Raw genomic sequence first — 19,919 nt, 5'->3', positions numbered from 1 at the left:
AGTGGAGATTACCCACTGACTATGGCTGGCCCCCAGTGGAAGAAGTTCAAATCCAGTTTTTGTGAGTTCATTGGAGTACTCGTCCGGCAGTGTCAGTACAGCATCATATATGATGAGTATATGATGGATACTGTCATTTCACTGCTCACGGGGCTGTCAGACTCACAAGTCAGAGCATTTCGGCACACCAGCACACTGGCAGGTCAGTGAACTGCATTTCTTTGTGTGTCGCTTACATCTGATGTTTTGTGTTGCACAGGCAAGAAGTCTTCGGGTTAAACTTCTTGATGCTCAACATTCAACTCAGTTTCATTGTTGATACAGTTTTCATTTAATGCAACTTGTTCTGGGACAGCTTTTTATCTTTATTGGGTTTTTTGTTACTGACAAGCACAGCCTTATTTTAAAGCATTCTTCACCAGCTGTCTGGTACTTAATTTTTATTACCTTTAAGTCTGGTAGAAAAAGTAAATAGGAGGAGACTTTCCATCGATTCTGCGAGTTTGTCTCTGGTCATAAATAAGGGTGTAGGGATCTTTAACCTCAAATGCCAGTTGAGCCTGTTTATGCTCTGCATTAAGTCTCAAGTTGTAGTTTATGTTGGATGCAATTTTTACTACACATTAAATTGTGCTGCACATTGAGGACATGGTACAGTGTAAAGTAGCATTTCCAGTCTTTGCATTAGAAATAATTTTAAAGCGTGTTTCATCAGTGCCACAGTTACTAAATATCTGTATGGTTGTAAGTAATCGACCTTTCCACGTGAATTTTTTTTCTAATCTGTTAAATTTTGAAGAAATCCCTTATGAATTAAGTATAGAGTGTTTTAAAGAAGTATGTCTTTATATGGACAAAAGATAGGCAGCTTGGATGAAGAAGTCCTAAACCTGCATTGATTCCTGAGGAAGGGTTGTGAATGGCATTGTGTAGCTTCACCTCAGGTGAGGTTATTGTAGCAATTTTACTTTGCACAAGGTGAATTTCGGCTGTATGTGAACCTGAGCTTTTGCCACACTGGAAATAATTCCTGTTACCTTCCCTAGACCTGTTGGTTTATGACTGGCTTCAGTCCTGACTGTCCTGTCAGCTGTGAGACTCCCACCAGCCTGGGAATTTCTTATGGAGAGAGGAACAAATTTACATATTCTGCTGTATCATCAATTCTGACTACTGTAACATCACTAATACAAATTTTAGAAAAAAGCAACTTTTTACCCTTTTTACCCTTTTTGTTTTTCTTTTTTTTTTTTTTGAGTTGTACCTGAATAAAAGCTGCAGAAGTTGCCCTGTTGCATGTTAATTTCTGTCACACAAAATACTTTTTTTCAGCAGTTCTGTTTGCATTTGTTCACATCAGTAGTCAATTCTTTTGATTTTGTGTAATTACTTGTGTGTTTGATCTGAGTTTACAGTTTGTATTCTTGAAGGTTGTGTTTTATATGGAATAGAGAGCCAACAAAATCCCGGTATCCATATTTACTGTTATTTGTGGTAATTTTGGGTTCTCTGATGAGCTCAGACTTGTTCTTTAATCTTGATTTCCTTGGAGATCATAGTGTGAGATGATACTTCAGAATAACTGCGTGTCTTTAAGTCTTGCTCATCAGTTTATGCTGGTGATACAAGAACGTTCTGTGTGTGCTCTGCCAGTGCAAGCCCTCTCATGCCTTGTTACAGAAGTTCACAAGAAAAGCAAGTACACTGTTGACCTCCTTCTCGTTCTGGGAGAAGGATATTTGTCTGCACCCTTTTAAAAAAGAGTTGATTTAGAAATAAAAACACAGGAAAAAGCCCATGCAAGCGTGTTTTGTATTTTGGTCAGTTCTCTGGCTAATGTGCTTCCTCTGCTAATAAAGGAATCTTTAAAAAAACCTGCCCCTTGTTAAAATTCAATTGAGGAGAAAAGACTGGTGTGATATGGTGATGTTGGTTGTCTGAGACATTTCCTTTTGAAGAAAGAAACTTGTTGTATATTTAAGGTTGAGTGGTGTCAGTCTTACAGACTTTGATAATGGAATCCTTTTAATATTTCCTGGGCTGTTTGTAAATTCTACATTTTACCTTCATTATGGACAGGAAGCATATCCTATCTCCCAATCAACAGTAATGCTTAGAACATTACAAAATTGACAGAAAAGAACAGAATAGCTATTTATCTATTGTGATGATCAGTAATTATGCAAAGCTGGGTAAAACACTGCCAAAGTTTGTGTATCAAGAAATTTACAGTGAATATATTTTCATGAATCCAGAAAGACTTGGCAGGAGGAGGCGTCAAGATTCTTGTTCGTAAATTTTCTTCGATCAGAACCTTTTAAATAATCCTAATTCCTTTTTTTTTTTTTTTTTGTAGCCATGAAGCTGATGACTGCTTTAGTGAATGTGGCATTAAATCTTAGTATTAACATGGACAACACCCAGCGGCAGTATGAAGCAGAACGAAATAAAATCATTGGGAAACGAGCTAATGATAGGCTGGAACTCTTACTCCAGAAAAGAAAGGAGGTTAGTGCAGCTCCAGCTGCTGTGCACATGATGAGTGCTCAGGGCTGACAACTCATAATTAATCTCGGTTTTGGTAGTTATTAGTCTCCGTTTAATTCTTCGAGTTGTTCATGTTTAGTGTTTAAAAAACTTCGAAAGGTGCTTCTTGCTGTCTGGTTTTCTGAGATAAATATAGTCTCTTAAAAATAGTAGCATCATGGGAAAGTTAGTAAGAGAGATGGCAATTAGTAAAAGCTAATTTTTTGTTGTATTTCTTGACTAGTTTCCTAAACCAAGCTTGAATACATAGCAAAATTTACCATACATTGACTGGTTTTTGGCTTCTAGAGAAGATCTCTGGGATCTTGGAGCAAAGTACTGCTTTTATAATGTCAACATCGATCTCAGCAGAAAGTGTGTTTAAAGGCTTTAGATAAGGCTTTTTTCATCTGCAGAAAGCACTATCAAAACTGAAAATGCAGCCTACTTCTATTTTCTTTCTTTTGTGTAAAAGAGACTTGCTGATTCACTGCTGACAGCGCTGTCTTGTTGAAAGCCCTAATTCATTCAGGTTTCAGTTTTTTTGAGGTGGGGGGAATTGGTGGTTTGTTTTGTGTAGGGACTTCTTGGGAGGGTAGTTTTGGATTGTTTTTTTTTGTTTGTTTTTGGTTGGGGTTTTTTTGGGTGTTTTTTGGGTTTTTTTTAGACATTAGAAATAATCTTCTGATCAAAGGAAACACCTGACCTTTGCTCTTCAGTGTTTGTGCTGTTACCTGTTAAGGTTTTTGTTTTCTTGACAGTTCAGCCAAACTTAACAACTTTTGTTTTCTGTTTGTCTTGCAAAGATCTTGCAGTTTGAGACTGATCCCTTGAACACCCATTCAGTCGTGCTAGATGTGTGTACAGGAGCAGTCCTAATATGAATAATACATACACTTACCTATCAGAGCACACAAATTTTAGTTACAATTCCTTAAATAATAGTATATTGTACTGTGAAACAGATTTGTGACTGTTTCAGGAAAGGATTTGTTGGTCATACCTGTAAACATTAATTTAGTTTGTGTAACATCAACACCATCTGATCTGACTGTAAAAGTGCTCCTCACTGTGTATGTACTCTGTACCTTCTTGCAGCTTCAAGAAAATCAGGATGAAATAGAAAACATGATGAATGCAATATTTAAAGGTGTTTTTGTGCATAGATACCGGTAAGTTTCTCGTAGTAAGTAATTTGTAGCTTCATTCATTTATTTTGGAAGCCGGTGGCAGGTTATTTCTAATTATTCATCTGTTTGAACTTCCTGCCCCACTTCTCTCCACAGAGATGCAATTGCTGAAATCAGAGCCATCTGCATTGAAGAGATTGGGATATGGATGAAGATGTACAGTGATGCCTTTCTCAATGACAGCTACTTAAAATATGTGGGGTGGACTATGCATGATAAGGTAAACTGCTCTGGGGAAAGGAGCAGAGCCAGGAAGTGTGTTTTGACTTACAGAGAAGCTAACTGCAGATACTGGGGGTTTGTTTGGCTTTTTCCTTCATTAGCTTGTTACAAACAAGGATATATTCTTATGTCATTAATGTGATCATTGGTAGTATATCTGGACAGCATTTAATATTTGAATCACTTCAGACTGTGAAAGGAACTTATCTTGTATGATATAAAGTTCACATCTGTATCCTATAGTTGACTTTTAATTCAGTTCTTTATTTTTTATTTTAGCAAGGAGAAGTAAGACTCAAATGCCTAACTGCTTTGCAAGGGCTTTACTATAATAAAGAGCTTAATTCCAAATTGGAACTCTTCACCAGTCGGTTCAAGGTTAGTTCAACTTCTTATTTTTAGGTACAGTGTTATTAATTTTAAAGTTGGATTACACTTCTTTCCTCTTGAAAAATATTTTCTTTTGTGTTTTTAGGATAGAATTGTGTCTATGACTCTTGACAAAGAATATGATGTTGCAGTCCAAGCAATAAAATTACTCACTCTTGTTTTACAGTAAGTACATGTATATTTTCTTATCTGACTTGTAACTGATATTGAAACTTAAAAAATGTTTCCACTCCCTGTGGGTGAGGCAGCAGCAGGACACTTCAGATAATTTGAAGTCTTTAGAAATATCTATGCATCTTACACTCAGACAAATGGGAATTTCAAAAGTAATAGCAATCTGACTAGAACAGTGTTAGTTATCTGCCACAGTTAGGTAGGTGTATGGAATTTGGGATTCAGCCTTCCTAGTTAGAAGCTATCATGGAATGTTAACATTACACAGTAGCTGAACATTTGAGCATAACCTTCCAGCAAAAGCTTATACTTGATCAGTATATTTTGTTCAGGAAGACTTTGGAACTAAGGCTTTGGGGTTTTAGCACAACAGATTGAAGGAAAACATTTCGATTCTCCTTCAGTTTCATCTTCCTTAATAGGGTTTATAATCTCTTAACCTCTTTTTCTTCTTTCCTTCTTGCCATCCCTATCCCAGGAGTAGTGAAGAAGTTCTGACTGCAGAAGACTGTGAAAATGTCTACCACCTGGTTTATTCAGCTCACCGGCCAGTGGCAGTTGCTGCAGGGGAATTCCTTTACAAAAAGTAAGATGGAGAAATTACAGTTAACTTCTTCTTCCTGTAGAATTTCATGTGTGCATTAACACTGGTTCTCTTAATTAAGAAAAGGAAAAACCTGAATCATGAAGTGGCTTTAAGAGAGATGAGAGAGCGTAACATTACTGTAGTTCCTGAACTATTGTAGTTTTTCTGAATGGGAAATAGAGAGTAGTTTTGAAGGCTGCACTTCAAAAGCTTGTACCTTCAGGGAATATAATAAAAATATTCCTCTGTCTTTTCCTTTCCCATTCTTACTGTGAAGCATCTTAAAATGCTCATGTGGTTTGATGCCTAAACTTGGGCTTGCATAATAAGGAGTGTTTTCCCATTTTTGGTTTCTCCCTCTCCCCATTGGCTTGTATGACCATTTCAGAAAACATTTTCCTGTTTAAAAAAAAAAAAAAAATCCAACATATTTCAGATGTGTAGGAGAACAAAATAGACTTTTCATCTAATACTTTTCAGACCTCGTTCCAGTATTTCTTTGCTGCTTTAAAGTCTTGTGGGGCGATTCAAAAAACAGTTTGCTAAAGAGGTTCATAGGACCTCAAGCACCTGCAGTTATCACTGATGTTTTTAAAGCATTTTGGTATAATTATACATTCTGCTGCAAACAGTCAGTGAAATATCCACTCAGCATATATGAAATTGTTCAAATGATACTTGTCCCAAACGACTTCCTTTCAAAATAGAATGTTGAGCTGAGCAACGAGGTATTAAGTGTGTAAAAAACAGTATCTTGATGTGAATTGACTGTGGCAAAGGCAATGGAGAGGAAACTTGTCAAGAAATAACTTTTCTTTTAGGCTTTTCAGCCGCAGAGATGCTGAAGATGATGGAATACTTAAAAGGAGAGGAAGACAAAGTCCAAATGCTAATCTTGTGAAGACGTTAGTGTTTTTCTTTTTGGAAAGCGAAGTAAGTTGGGTTCCAGGGATATCTTGGTTTTTGTGGTTGTTGTGGTTCATTCTAATTTTCTTAAATTTCATTTTCTTGTTTTTCTCTTCCCCACTTATTGATTAATAACCATGAATCTGTCCTGGTTTTCCTGTTATTTGAGCAACCTGGGGGTTGAAAGACTGTTTTGCGTGGTTGTTTTTATTTGAAGGATCTGTCAGTACAGTGTTGAGACAGGTTTTGAGTTCTACTCTGACAGATATTCTGTCATTCTACATGCTGATGTATAGATGTAAAAAATCTGTGATTTAGGAGATTTAAAAGGGGGCAGTGATCAAACAGAACAAAAAAAAACCACAACCACAATCCTTACCCACCTATCTCACAAGTTCTGACAGATATTGTAGCGCTACTCTTTGTAGCAGTTGGTCTGGATTCATCTTTTAAAGTTAATTGGGGAAGAGTCTTCTGTTTAACCAGAGAGCTCACAAAGCTTGCTTTGTGTTTTTGCCACGGGCAGGAGCCAAGTGCAAGAAATCTCCTGTGTTATAGCTCTGTAGTGAACTTCATTGCTGATCAGATACTTCATCTCTTCTCGTTTTAGCTGCATGAACATGCTGCTTATCTCGTGGACAGCATGTGGGACTGTGCAACAGACCTCTTGAAGGACTGGGAATGTATGAATAGTCTTCTGCTGGAGGAGCCTCTCAATGGAGAAGAACGTAAGAGATTTTTCTAGGTCTTTGTTGATGTTGCTGTGCAGTTTCTGTTGGTCTTGATGTATAAGGAAATAAGATGTTCACATTTATGAGTCCCCATGTATTCTCTGTGTTTCCATGACTATGACAAATCAATCACTAAAACTAATTGTAAAATGTAAGGAAGAGTAGAAGGAGATCACTTCTGATGTAGGAATGAGACGGACAAATAATGGTGGGAAGAAAAGAGAAGAAATAAGCATGCAGAGTCCCATTACTTTCTTGTTCCACAAGTTCAGGCTGCACTTTTGGCATCAGAGAAACAAAGTTGCTTGAGAAACTGGTTCATTTATTGAGTGTTACAACTACCATATAGAAAAATACTGTAGTTTCTTTAATGTCAGTAAACCCAAACAAAACCTCTGGCATAATTTTGTAATTCGTAGGTCCTGGTAAATGGACCTCTGAAAATTGAAAAGGAACTAAAATGATTATAAAACCTGGTAGCTGTTTCATCCTGTCCTGTGACTCATTCAGGGATATTCCCTGCATTTTAAATACTTTCTGCTATTGTTTTATAAGGTGCTTACTTCGTCTATCCCCTCTGTCATCCCCACCTCTGGAAACGAGCTGTTGGCCTTAATGTCTGTCTGTCTTCCTTTAAAAAACCAAACGTATTTTGATTTTTGTAGAAGATGAAAAATCAAGCTGTGTGTTAACATCTGTTTCCTAAATTCCAGCTTTAACGGATAGACAGGAAAGTGCACTGATCGAAATCATGCTTTGTACCATTCGGCAAGCGGCTGAATGTCATCCTCCTGTGGGAAGAGGAACAGGAAAAAGGGTAGGAAGCCAAAAAACTTCTCATCTAGAAATGTGGGAATGGCTCTGTGGGGACATGGTGGGAAGAAGGAAAAGATTGTAGGTGTTGCTGCTGAAGGGACTGAGTTTGGAAGTTCAGCCTCAGTCTCCCCAGCCTTCAGTGTCCGACTGCCCTGGCTGGTTCACTGCTTCTGGACTTTGGCATTTGCTTAATGCTGTTTGAACTGCTGCATTTGTTTGGACTATTAAAGGTAATAGAAAATTGATTTTGAAAGCAGTATTGCTTGGAAAGGAAGACAAAAATCAATGCTGGGGAAAAGTTAAAAACTATTTTCAGTGTGCAAGAGCAAAATGAGGGATAGGAAAATACACTCTGTAGTCTCTTGGAACGAGGACAGTCTACCAGCTGGCTTTTCTATGATTATGTAGTGTTTAGGCAGCCCTCTTACTGAGGCATTAAACAGGAAAGAGAACTGCTCTCAGGACTGGTGCTTTTTTCATAAGAAACCCATTTAGATTTAGAGTGATATTAGAGGTCCGTGTGCCTAAACATTATTTCATTTATGATAATGAAACTTTGCTCCAGAACTTCTAGCTGTAAAATCCTCACAATACCAATATTTCAGGTGCTGACAGCAAAGGAAAAGAAAACCCAGCTGGATGACAGGACAAAAATTACTGAACTTTTTGCAGTGGCACTTCCTCAGTTGCTAGCAAAGGTGGGTTTAATTCCATTTCTTGCTGATGGACTGTTGCTGAAGTGTTTACAAGTATAGTTTCTGTAATTAATGGCATGGCATGCTATAAGTATTTTTGTTTTGTTACTACTCTTTATTAACATTTGCTTGTTCTATAATGAATTATGTTGTCCAAAACTGTTTTATTTAAACTCATTTCCTTGCCAATTTTACAGTATTCTGTAGATGCAGAAAAAGTCACCAACTTACTGCAGCTGCCACAGTACTTTGATTTGGAAATTTATACAACAGGACGATTAGAAAAGGTAAGGTAACACGAAAGAAAAAATCCCAGAATTTGGACTTAGTCACTGGAATTTCTGTCACCATTCTAGATGTGGTTTTTTGTGTAAATGAGACTTTATTTATTGTAACCCTTATTGAGACTCAGACTTGGCCTTCAGAGCTGTGATTGGCTGCTGTTCTTAGAGATACTGAAAGTTGGAGTTTTCTAAGGCCTGTCTGGCAGGTTTTAACAGAAAATCTTGCCAATCAGATGAACCTTCTTTGAGAACATTTATTGTTGGGTTATGGTCATCTTTGAGATGTGCTACCTGGCAGATAAAAGTTTTTAGAAATAACTCAGTAAGTTTTTTCTTTTCTGATCGCTGAAAGTGGTAAGCCACCATCTTCATGGCATGAAAAAGGGGAAAAGTGCCATATCCCAAATTATGTAGTTCCTGCTCTCATTTTAAGTGGTATGATGATGAAGTTGTCAAAGCTGTTCTCATCTCTCTTTTCTCCTTCTCACGTGCTGTTGCTTTGTGAAGCAGGTAGCTGGAAATCATTAGAGTCAATAAGTGATAAACTGTGTGGTTGCCAGCATAGCCAGCAGTGATGAAGCAGCAGAGAGCAGCTCAGGCTGAGGGCAGGCCCATAAGAACGACTGAAGCTGGCTCCAGTGCCAGCACTAGCATGCTGGAAAAATAAATCTTCAATTAGACAGCTTTTAAGACCATGTATAACTGTTTGTGTGAGTAGGAGGTAAATTCTTCTGTGTTGTTCAGTTGTCAGTGGAAATTCAAGTGTTAGATAAAACCATACAGACACTTGCAAATTTTTAATGACTTTTTAAAATGCTGTGCATCTTGGGTCTTTGACAAGCTTCTGCTTGGTTTTTGATAAGCAGACTTTGAATTTCTCAGAAGCTTCACTGCCTTTCTGTGTTTTGTGTTCTGTATCATAGTTACAAAAGTAATACATTGAATTTACCTTTTTAAATTACTTCAGGTTTATTAAAAGGCATGTGTGTATATATATATTTGACTACATATTTTTCTTCTCTGGCTCATCTTCCTTGTAGCATTTGGATGCCTTACTGCGACAAATCCGGGATATTGTGGAGAAACACACAGATATAGATGTTTTGGAAGCCTGTTCCAAAACCTACCACGCTCTCTGTAATGAAGAGTTCACCATCTTTAACAGGGTTGACATTGCAAGAAGTCAGTTAATAGATGAGTTGGCAGACAAGTTTAATCGACTTCTGGAGGACTTCCTGCAAGAGGTATTTTAATGTGCAAGATCAACTTTTCCTGCCCTTGTAAATATTTCCAGTATGTTTTTCTGCCTTCCTCTGCCAGTCAGTGAGTTAGAGATGGGAGTGCCCTCTGACTTCCCAAACTGTTAAGTGCAATAACACAACAGTATCATCGCTGTGAGTCTGTGAACACAGGCTATTATTGTATATTAGGGCAGTTGTCTTTAATTTTGATCTCCTTTTGACAGATTTCTCTTGGGAATTTGAACTTTTTACTCTTGGGTTTTGAGGCTTATGTTTTTGGGAGTTGTAGTATTGTAATTCCACTAGGATTCTCCTCAGATGTACTACTGTTGCTAGTCTTGCCTGTGATTGCATGTTGCTGTTGTTAAATACCAAAATCTCTAGAAAACACTCCCCCTCCCTTCCTGAATGCAAGCAGATGCAGTTGGTAGCTTAAAAATAACTGTTCCCACACTGTACTGATCTGAAAAGTGAGAATTTTCTGATGGAGTATTTAACTTCACTATGTGGGATCTGTGACATTCAGACAAAACTTGTTTCTCCTCCTCATTGGTGGTAAGGAGCATAGGAAGTGTCTTTTTGACAGCTTCATTCTCCACTCTTCTTAGGTGCATTGGTTTATCAGGCTCTGCTCCTTTTTTCTCTTGCTCTTTGTCCTGAACTGGGACTCCACTCTAGAAACCCTAGACAAGAAATGTTATCCATTTGTTTCCTTTTGTGAGGAAAAGAAAGAATGAGAGTAAAGCAAGGAAATGAGATGTCAGTTGGCTTGAAGGAAAATGGCAAATACTCTGGTGGAACTGTTGAAATCCATAGTTCTTTGACAGGGTTGTGCAACTACAGAACAGTAAAACTTGCATTATCTCTGCTCGACCGAGAAGGAGTTTCTTAACCTCAGATAGTTTATCCTATGTATGAATAGATACTTTTTGGACCTTTTCCTTTTTACTCCTTTTCTGTCACTAAATGCAAGTTTGTCAGAACTTGTGGGAAGATTAGAACAAATCACTTCTCTTACCTCTCTCAAAGACCATTTTCTGTGATTAAACTAAAATTGAAGTACTGACCTGTGGCCCATCTAGTCCAGTGTCTTTTGTCTGACAGTGGCCTCTGCTGGATTCTTCAGAGAAAATAGAAGCACCTACATTATACACTGTGTTCTGCTATCCTAGATGTTCCTTTTTTAACCCCTTCTCCTTCCCCCCTCCCCCCTTTCCCTGTTTCTCCTTCTGCTGCTGAGTGTTTTATAGAATTAGAGAACCGTTTAGGTTGGAAAAGACCTTTAAGATCATTGAGTCCATCTCTAGACATGAACTGATGCCTTATCTCTCTAACTCTTCTGAAAGCAAATATGACATTGATAAATAATTTAGAATCAGGTCCCCACCCCCTCACACCCTGCAGTTTGTGTGTGTGGGTTTGGTTTTAGAAAGCTCCCCAGTTTGCTTAGAGTGTTTGAGATAACCCACTGTGTGATTATTAAATAGGGGGAGGAACCTGATGAAGATGATGCATATCAAGTCTTATCAACACTGAAGAGAATCACTGCTTTTCACAAGTAAGTTCTGCACACACCTCTTGGGGTTGGTGGTGTGGCTCATTGTTTTGATTTGGATTTAATTTGATATCTCTTTCCAATGTAACTTCACGAGGATTTTTTGCTTTTTTTTTTTCTGTGTGTTGGTGGTGGTTGGGAGGGAGGGGTTTATGGTTGGGATCTTTATCCACTAGTTTATTTTTTTTAGACCAGTTAAGCTTTTAGTAGCTGTTAACCTCGAACTGCAGAAAAGGTATTAGTTAAATTACATTTTGCTTCATTTCTGTTGCTTTCAGTGCTCATGACCTATCAAGATGGGACTTGTTTGGCTGCAACTACAAGTTATTGAAAACTGGCATTGAAAATGGAGACATGCCAGAACAGGTCTGTAGTTTAAGTGTGTTCTTCAGGCACAACAACAAATAGCTTTTGTTGCTGTCTTTTTTTTTCTTTCTTTTTTTTTGGCCTTTGTCATCTAATGCATTTTCCCCTTTTGATTTCAGATTGTTATTCATGCACTGCAGTGTACTCATTATGTAATCCTTTGGCAGCTAGCAAAAGTTACTGAAAGCAGTTCCACAAAGGTATGCCTTGTTCCCGTTGTATTAGTAAATAAATATTTGTACATAGCTGCAGTGTCATCAAGTGAGTCTTGAGACTAAGAATTTTCTTTATAGTGCTATCTGCTTAATTCTGCTTTTCTAATAAGTTTGTCAGAATTCATAGTTTAGCAGTTAAATGCTTGACTTACAAACCTAGTGTTTCCCTCAGTTGTTATGTTTACATTATTTGAATGTCAACATTATGTTTAATTTAACAGAATTTAAAAGTAATTGTAAATAAATACGATATCAGGCATAATAACAATACTAAGGAAGGGTAGAATGCAAAATGTAAAAGTGTAGTCAGTTTTAGTACTCAGTAGTGAGTTGGAATTTCTTTACTAACAATTATCAGTGACAAGTCAGTGAGATCTAAGAATTTGCACACTATCAGAGTATTCTTATTGGTCAGTATGTTGCAATTCTACTTTGCTCTTCATCAGTCTTTTAAATATGTTGTTGCATAAAGACACGAGAAGATGAAGTTCAATTTCAGCTTTTCTCAGGGAATGATGAGAGGGCCTGTTCTGGTTCTATCTATAGTAATCTTGAAGGGCAAAGCTCTTGCAAATGTCATCTTTCTAATTTCACTTCTTGAAAAATCGTGGAGGAAGGATTAAGGTTTCCTGTATCCACTGGGCAGCATTGCTTGAAGAGGGTGATCAGGCTGTGTGAACTGCCTCATGGAAAAAAAGTTTTCTGAAAGGCTAAATGGTTTAGAGTGGGGTTTGTAGGTGCTGAAATGTTTTGATGATTTCTTTAAATGTGAAAAAAAGCTATAATCAAACATACTTTTTCTGGAAGCCCTCTACAGTGCTGTAAGAAGAGTGCTCTTTTACTGGAAATTTAGGCTGGAGTTGCACTTTGTTATTAGAGTTACTGTTAACCCATCTTTCTTTATGTCAGAGAGGAGATTAATAAATTCTTCAGGTTTTTTAAACACTTTACCATACTTGTAATTAATGTATGTGACTGTCACAGTTTACTAGGGAGAAAACAAAGGGAGCTCATGGCATTAATAATTTATGATTAATGAATAATCCATTTAATGTGAGGATGTATAGGTTTTTTTCTTTTAAAATTATTTTCACTTCAGGGTGTGGTAGTTGGAGCTCCTGGTAGATGCAGGAATGGAAAATCATGCTCTGTAACCAATGATTTTATAACAGAGAACACCTCTGCCAGCTTAGGGTGGTTTTCCCCTATCATGCTGAGACTTCATTAGTCCAGTGAGTAATTCCAGGCTGAAGGTGTGTTAACTACATGTGAACTGGAACACTGGCTGGCTCCTTTACCCATCTGTGTTTAATGCTTTACACATTTCCAACCCCAGATATCAGATACAAGTGGAGACATGGACTGTTAAAAAGCATTTACACGTGTGAAAGATTTGGAGGCTTTGTTAGCTTATTCTTTACAGGGTGAACAGTCTTGAGGTTTCTGTAATAGTGATTAAAGCTTTATCACAAGCCTGATGGCAGAAGCTGAGTGAAATACTGGCAGTATAGTTTAGAAATAAAGATTAACTTCGTTGTTTTGCAGTAAAATGTAATTTTTAATACTTTCACCTGGAATTGAAAATAATTTATTTGAAAACTGGTCCTTTATTAAGACTTTTTTCTGGTCCTACATAATAAATGTTGGTAAATTAAAACTTCTAGGTTTAACTTCTGAACTACAACTGTTTTGTTTTATTTAACTGCTTGACTGCTGCCAAATATATCAGGTACCTACAGAAGTTTCATTGACTTCTGCCAGTGGAATATAACAGCAAAAACTAGGCAGAGAACCAGAAGTGACAGAAATGTACTGTGCCTGAAGATTTGCTTGGTTGATTGGTTTATTTGGGGTTTTTTTTCTCTGACAGTATTAACTGTGTGCTGTTGTGAACAGGTTGACTAAGTGTGGGAATTAGCTTCATAATACAGGCTGCCAATCTAAAGAGTATATAAATAGGTCAATTTTAATAAAAATGTAAATAAATAATTCTGTATGAAGGAAAGAAAATATTCCCCTGTGTAATTCTCTTAACAACAGTGTGGTAATCTGAGATAAAAGTTTTCATGTAGTAAAGGTGTTCTAAAATAATTTTATATTTAGATTCCTGTCAAGAAGCAGCTGTTGCTTTTGTGATTCCTGTTGAGATTAAATCCTGTGTTGCACCTGCTTTTTCAAAGAAAGAGACTTGTTTCAGTTTAGATTGAAGGGATAGTTTTTAAACTTCTTTCAGGGGTATTTCATCCTTGTCTGGGCTGATCCTGGTGACACAGCTGGTGTTCTGTATTGTCACTTCCCCGGTTCTCCAGGGTCGAGAATCTTCACGTGATTAACACCAACTGTGTCACATGTGGGTGGGACTTCTACCAGTTTGATACTTTATTTGCTCAGAAATGTACTTTTGGGGAAGTTATTGCAACACATGAAGTTACATTTTGTTTTCCAAGGAAAAGGGGGAAGAAAACACCAATTCTCATCTGATATTCTACTTTATCCCCAAGAAATGAGCTAAGAAAATTAAATAATACCACATAGCCTTGTCTTTTTTAGTTATAAACAGCTGCCTAAAATCTATCCTCTAGGTTGAAAATACAGATATTTTAAAGAGAAAATGCTTTATGCTCTGGAATGTTTTTTGGGGTGGAGGCAGGTGTTTGGGGTTTTTTTAGGTTTGATTTTTGAGGGGTTTTTGTTACTACTTTTTCAATAAATAACTTCATCATTTTCATCCCAACTGCCATTTGGTTTTGCACCAGACAGGATGATCAAAATGAGGAAATTTCTGTTTGCTAATCTTTTTTTGGTAATAATAATTTTTGAATAATGCACTGGACTTGAATGTTACCGCTACATAGGAGGTCTGTGGTGTGGAATCCTCTGTGAAAATTCATGCACTGAATGTGACTATAAAATCAAAAAAGCAACACTGTTACATGAAATCATTCTCTTTGAAGGAGGATCTTCTACGTCTGAAGAAGCAGATGAGAGTGTTCTGTCAAATCTGCCAACACTACCTGACCAATGTAAACACTGCTGTTAAGGAACAGGTTAGTGACTGTTGTTTATACTGGTAGTCTTCTAATTTTGTACTTTTAAAGCAGTTGCTGATATTTTTGGTGCTTATGTGGGATTGTGGTGTGTCCTCCATGTTCAGGCTGAATGCCCTTGGAGTGTGAATACACACTGTACTTGTGTGCTTGCCCTCCTCAGGTAATGTGTGTAGGATTTGAGGATCGATTTAAACTTGATTCTTTCTATTAACTTCAGGCAGCAAAAACTTTTCTTCCAAGTGGCTTTTTGTTTCTTTACATAATGCCTGTGCAGGTGCACTGTAGAAACCTTCTGGTTTCTAAGTTTGAGTGAGAGAGTTCCATTTCAAATTTCTTGCTTACCCCACATCTGCTGGGGAGCTGACTGGGGGTTCATAGGCTCAAAACTGGAAGAGCTAAGGGGGTTGTCCTATATTTTGTGTTTTTTTGGTCCTGTTTCAAAAAGAATCACATTTGAGAAACACTTGTTCTGAGGATAACAGGGTCAAAGGAAAAGGTTAAATACTTTAAGGGGCTGAGTATCTTCCAGTCTGTGGTCAAATAATTCTTTGATCAGTTTACTCATAGGAGTTTGAGGTCCCAGTGAGGAGAACAGGATACTGACAGCAGGGTTAATTCTAAGTAAATGCCTTTAACAATCTTTAGAATGCTAAGATGAAAAAAATAATAAAAAAGAAAAAAACAGTATCTCTCTATAGGGGAAGAACCAAATTATCTTCTAGGTAGACGGTTTAATTAAACAAATGAAAACCAGGAGCCTCATTGCTTCTAAAGATAATAATAACCTGGTTGAAGTTGAAAATCTGGTCCACCGAGTCGCACAATTGCAGCTTTTGAAACTCTTGCTAGAACAAGAATATCCCTGAAACTTAATAGGCATGCTCTGTGTCAAAGAGCTATCTGGTATAATAGTCACGAGGTGTAGGGTGTGAAAGTGCAAGTAACAAAAATCACTGAGGCTGTGAGTAGGTCTCTTCAAAAAGCTGTATAACTCTGTCTGGTGAATGCTCTAGAAACTACAACTGCCCAGTTACACAGGGTACCTGTCACATAGGGCACAAAAGCCTTGGTGCCACTTTTCTTCTCTACTCTCGTGAAGGGGCACGAGGGACTTCAAAGGAACTTGTGTATTTTAGTGGCCAGGAAATTAGTAATATTCACTTTGAGGAGTTGGAGAACTGATCTGTTCATGGAAGTACTTGAGAGATTAGAGTTTCCTCGGTCAGTTAGTTTGAAGAGTGTCAGTCCATGTCAGGTACTGAGACTTTTGAACTTTCCAGGAAGGTGGAGTACAGATATTTAAAGTCTGACAGCAGATATACAAGTTAGCCAGCAAAACAAAGAGGTGGTTGGACTTTTGGAAGTAAGACATTATGACTTGAAGGGGTTCAGTGACCTCAGCTATCAGATGTTCTACAAATGTGACCAAAACAATTTTTAAAAAATTTTTAAAAAAAAGAAAGCAAAAAGGAGACTGCGTTACGGTTGGTGTCCACAAAGGTCCCTAGTGACCTATGTAGTATCCATCAGGCAGAATTCTGGAGTTTCAGGCTCTTCGTGTTTTAATCTTGCAGTGTTTTCATATTTAGTTGGCTTCATCTGTGCAGTATTTTTATTTGGAGACCCAGTCTTGACACAGGAACCTGCTGTGAGACTTTGTGCACCTCTTGACTTCCAGTTGGCCTCTGTAGTTGTTCAGAACTTCAGTGGCCTGTGGACACTGCTGGGCTCGAAGTATTTTGTCAAGTGCCAATGCATTATTCTAAATAAAATCCACTTTCCAAGCAAGTATTTACTAAGGTTTCTTTTTAACAGGCTTTCACAATTCTTTGTGATGTGTTGATGATCTTCAGTCATCAGATTATGACAGGAGGACGTGACATGTTGGAGCCACTTGTTTACACTCCTGATTCTTCATTGCAGTCTGAACTACTCAGTTTTATTTTAGATCATGTCTTCATTGATCAGGATGATGATAATAATAGTGCAGGTTTGTACAAAACTTACGTTTCCTTTACATTATTTACCTTCTAATTAATATATTTGCCTGTGTATTTCTGGGTTTTGGGTGTGGTTTTTTTTTTGTCACTGAGGGTTGTGCGTGGGTGCAGGGTAGGTTTGGCTTTTAAATGTCAGCAGCTGATCAAAGCATTTTCTGGATTGGGAACAAGTAGGATAATGTAAAGGTTTGGTTTAATAGGCACAGTGATATCAAGGGAAGAGACTTGACAGTGGACAATGAAGTGCACTGCCATCAGAATTGAGATCTGATTTTCTGAATCCTGATCACTAGCCATATCACTTCTGTGTATAAATACTTAAATATGAAGTCTTTAAACCTGACAGTTTTCATGTTCTGAACTCTTCCAGATGGCCAGCAGGATGATGAAGCAAGCAAAATTGAAGCATTGCACAAAAGAAGAAATCTCCTTGCAGCTTTCTGTAAGCTCATTGTATATACCGTGGTGGAAATGAACACAGCTGCAGACATTTTCAAGCAATATATGAAGGTAAATCTGAAGCTTAGTGATCCCTCATAAGACTACTAGAATAAAGTAGCTGTGGATTTTTAAATTATTATTTAATTTTTACCTTACGAGATAACTGATTCAAAACGTGAAGAATTCAAAACTCCAGGGCTGCAGGCTTTTAAAAGTTCTTCTTCTGTATGGAGGGATACAGATGCTTGAGATAAGCTGCACAGTTCCAGTGTGTGGGTGGTAGGGAGAGAGGAAAGAAACTTGCTAATTATTTTTATGTTGTTTTTTAATAGATTTTTTTCTTATCCTGATTGATGGTACATTTTTAATTCAGTTATTAGTTTAGCAGGCCTTTTGAGAATCTTCTCCCAAAGATCCACTCTAATGTCTAGCCTCGTCAAATAATTTAGGTATAAACTTTGTAGAAGAGAAACAAGTTTTGAATCCCACTCTCCCCACGTTACCTTTATATCTGTTTCACTCTTTCTTAAATATAAAACCCCCTTTTTTGGCTCCTGGGATTCACAACTGTGCAGTAGTCTGAGTTCTCATTCTGTGAGCATGATAAAGCTTTGCTCCTTGGTGATTACCTTAAAAAATTTAAAAATTGGGCAGCTTGCTCTTATCTGTCTGAGTGCCCTACATACATTTTGAATCTCTAAATAACTAATTAGGTCTTTCTTAAATCTGAAATACTTAAAGAACTGAACGGGCAGCTGTCTTCTCTGGAAAAATTTCAGCTGTGATGCTGTCTGTAGGTGCCTCCTTTCAGCAGAGAAAATGGAGAACTCCCCACCAGAGTTACAGGAGTTACTAAAAAGATGAGATTCTAATCTTGTACCCTGAAGGGGTGAACACGTGTCATTAACAAATGTGTCATGGCCTTGAAGATAAATAGGTCATTCTGCCTCTAAAGTAATACGAACAACAAGAATGAAAAGAAGTGCTTACTTTTTTTAATAGCAAATCCTAGATTTTATTTTCAGGAGAAATCAGTACTGAAATGTTTTCAGCTAATATTGAAAGCTAACGTGTTTTTTGTTGTTTTTCGCAGTATTACAACGACTATGGTGATATTATTAAAGAAACCATGAGTAAAACAAGACAGATAGACAAAATCCAGTGTGCTAAGACACTTATTCTTAGTTTGCAGCAGGTAAGAATTTACAATATTTTTATGCATGAAATTCCACACTGTAAATCACGTCCTGTTTAATAACTAGTGTGAGGTGTTGATGAAGGAATTCTTATGGAAGGTGGTGATAAATAGGTTTAAACTGTTTGAAAGACTGCAGAGGTCTTCTTATGCTTACCAAATACTGTGCTATGAAAAGTGTATATGAGAGGCCAGTAAATGCAAAATTAATAACTCTGTGGCACCTTCATAAGTCTAAAACAATAATTTAATAGCTTACTTATTTGGGAACAGATAATCAAGGGAAAACACTTCCTGCCTGTATGGTGGGGGATTGTGGGGGTTTTTTTGTGGGGATTTTTGTTTTGTTTTGCTTTGCTTTGACATATTTTTCTGGTTTTGTGTTTTTTTGTGTTGGTATTTGGTTGGTTGCTTGGTTGGTTGGATTTTTAACCTGAGAATTAATGGGAATTGTTAGTAATTCAGTATCAGTGTTTGGTAGGGGCTTCACACATACTTGATATTAAAATGTGATTTAATGTTCTCTTCAGTAAATGAGCTTGCTTGTGTGGAGACCTGTGTGCTTGGACAGTGTGCATTTCAAGGTTTAACTCTGAAGTGCAGACTTCTCAAGCATAGCCTTGACTTAGTTGTCCTAAACTTCCATGTTTGTCTCTGGGTGTTGTGAAATTAAGGGAGGGGAAGCTGTAAAACAGTTTTTAACTGCAGTTTAACTCTGTGTGTATTGGTCCAGAATTTGGCATAATCTTTTAATATATGAATTTCCCTTCTCCTTTCATACAGCTTTTCAATGAAATGATTCAAGAAAATGGTTACAATTTTGACAGATCTTCACCAACATTCAGTGGCATAAAGGAACTTGCTCGACGTTTTGCTTTAACGTTTGGATTGGATCAGTTGAAAACAAGAGAAGCTATTGCCATGTTACACAAGTAATTGTGGGCTCTGTGTTACTTCTGGTTTTGTATACACTAAAAGAAAAGGATCCTTTCAGTCTTTCAAAATGAGTTTTTTAGTACAAGATGCATCAGCCCTAGAGGTGGTACAACCCATTTATTAATTAAGAGATGACTGCAGTTTTGTCTCTGAGTAAAACACAAATGTTAAATAGTGTTGGTGTTCTCCACCATCGTCGTTTAAGCCTGTAAATGATAGCAGTGTTGATGCTATAATGCAAAAGTATTTTTAATCTTACCCACAACAGTAAGAACGGATCCACTTCATTGTCAGTGGTGGTTATGTTGGTCTCCTGCAGAAAACTTGCAGTGCAAGATAGACATGTCATGACAGAAAGAGTGTGTCCAGATTCACTGTTCACTTTTTTTGACAGAATATG

At 37.4% G+C, this 19,919-nt stretch overlaps 1 protein-coding gene across 3 annotated transcripts in view; it reads left to right on the top strand.

Moving 5' to 3' along the window:
* Positions 1–19,919, top strand: part of STAG2 (stromal antigen 2) — a 38,322-nt gene that overhangs the window by 10,425 nt on the left and 7,978 nt on the right. For 2 of the 3 annotated variants that reach the window (XM_027898130.1, XM_027898120.1), the window contains exons 1-21: positions 8–202; positions 2,357–2,508; positions 3,625–3,698; positions 3,813–3,936; positions 4,218–4,316; positions 4,414–4,493; positions 4,981–5,088; positions 5,910–6,021; positions 6,605–6,722; positions 7,439–7,542; positions 8,147–8,239; positions 8,434–8,523; positions 9,561–9,764; positions 11,249–11,319; positions 11,595–11,682; positions 11,802–11,882; positions 14,852–14,944; positions 16,763–16,937; positions 17,318–17,457; positions 18,482–18,583; positions 19,367–19,515. In XM_027898130.1, coding sequence (XP_027753931.1) covers positions 22–202; positions 2,357–2,508; positions 3,625–3,698; positions 3,813–3,936; positions 4,218–4,316; positions 4,414–4,493; positions 4,981–5,088; positions 5,910–6,021; positions 6,605–6,722; positions 7,439–7,542; positions 8,147–8,239; positions 8,434–8,523; positions 9,561–9,764; positions 11,249–11,319; positions 11,595–11,682; positions 11,802–11,882; positions 14,852–14,944; positions 16,763–16,937; positions 17,318–17,457; positions 18,482–18,583; positions 19,367–19,515 — 2,438 coding nt within the window. In that variant the 5' untranslated portion in view covers positions 8–21. Of the gene's footprint in view, positions 1–2; positions 203–2,356; positions 2,509–3,624; positions 3,699–3,812; positions 3,937–4,217; positions 4,317–4,413; positions 4,494–4,980; positions 5,089–5,909; positions 6,022–6,604; positions 6,723–7,438; positions 7,543–8,146; positions 8,240–8,433; positions 8,524–9,560; positions 9,765–11,248; positions 11,320–11,594; positions 11,683–11,801; positions 11,883–14,851; positions 14,945–16,762; positions 16,938–17,317; positions 17,458–18,481; positions 18,584–19,366; positions 19,516–19,919 lie in introns of those variants that run through there. The other variant, XM_027898138.1, reaches the window with a different exon arrangement.

The sequence above is a fragment of the Empidonax traillii genome, unplaced genomic scaffold, assembly GCF_003031625.1.
Source record: "Empidonax traillii isolate 1590-97213 ecotype Southwest subspecies unplaced genomic scaffold, ASM303162v1 scaffold20:size5563877, whole genome shotgun sequence".
In the NCBI taxonomy this organism is placed as follows: domain Eukaryota; kingdom Metazoa; phylum Chordata; class Aves; order Passeriformes; family Tyrannidae; genus Empidonax; species Empidonax traillii.
The sequence above is the reverse complement of the archived record's forward strand: the minus strand, read 5'-3'. Positions and strand labels throughout refer to the sequence as shown.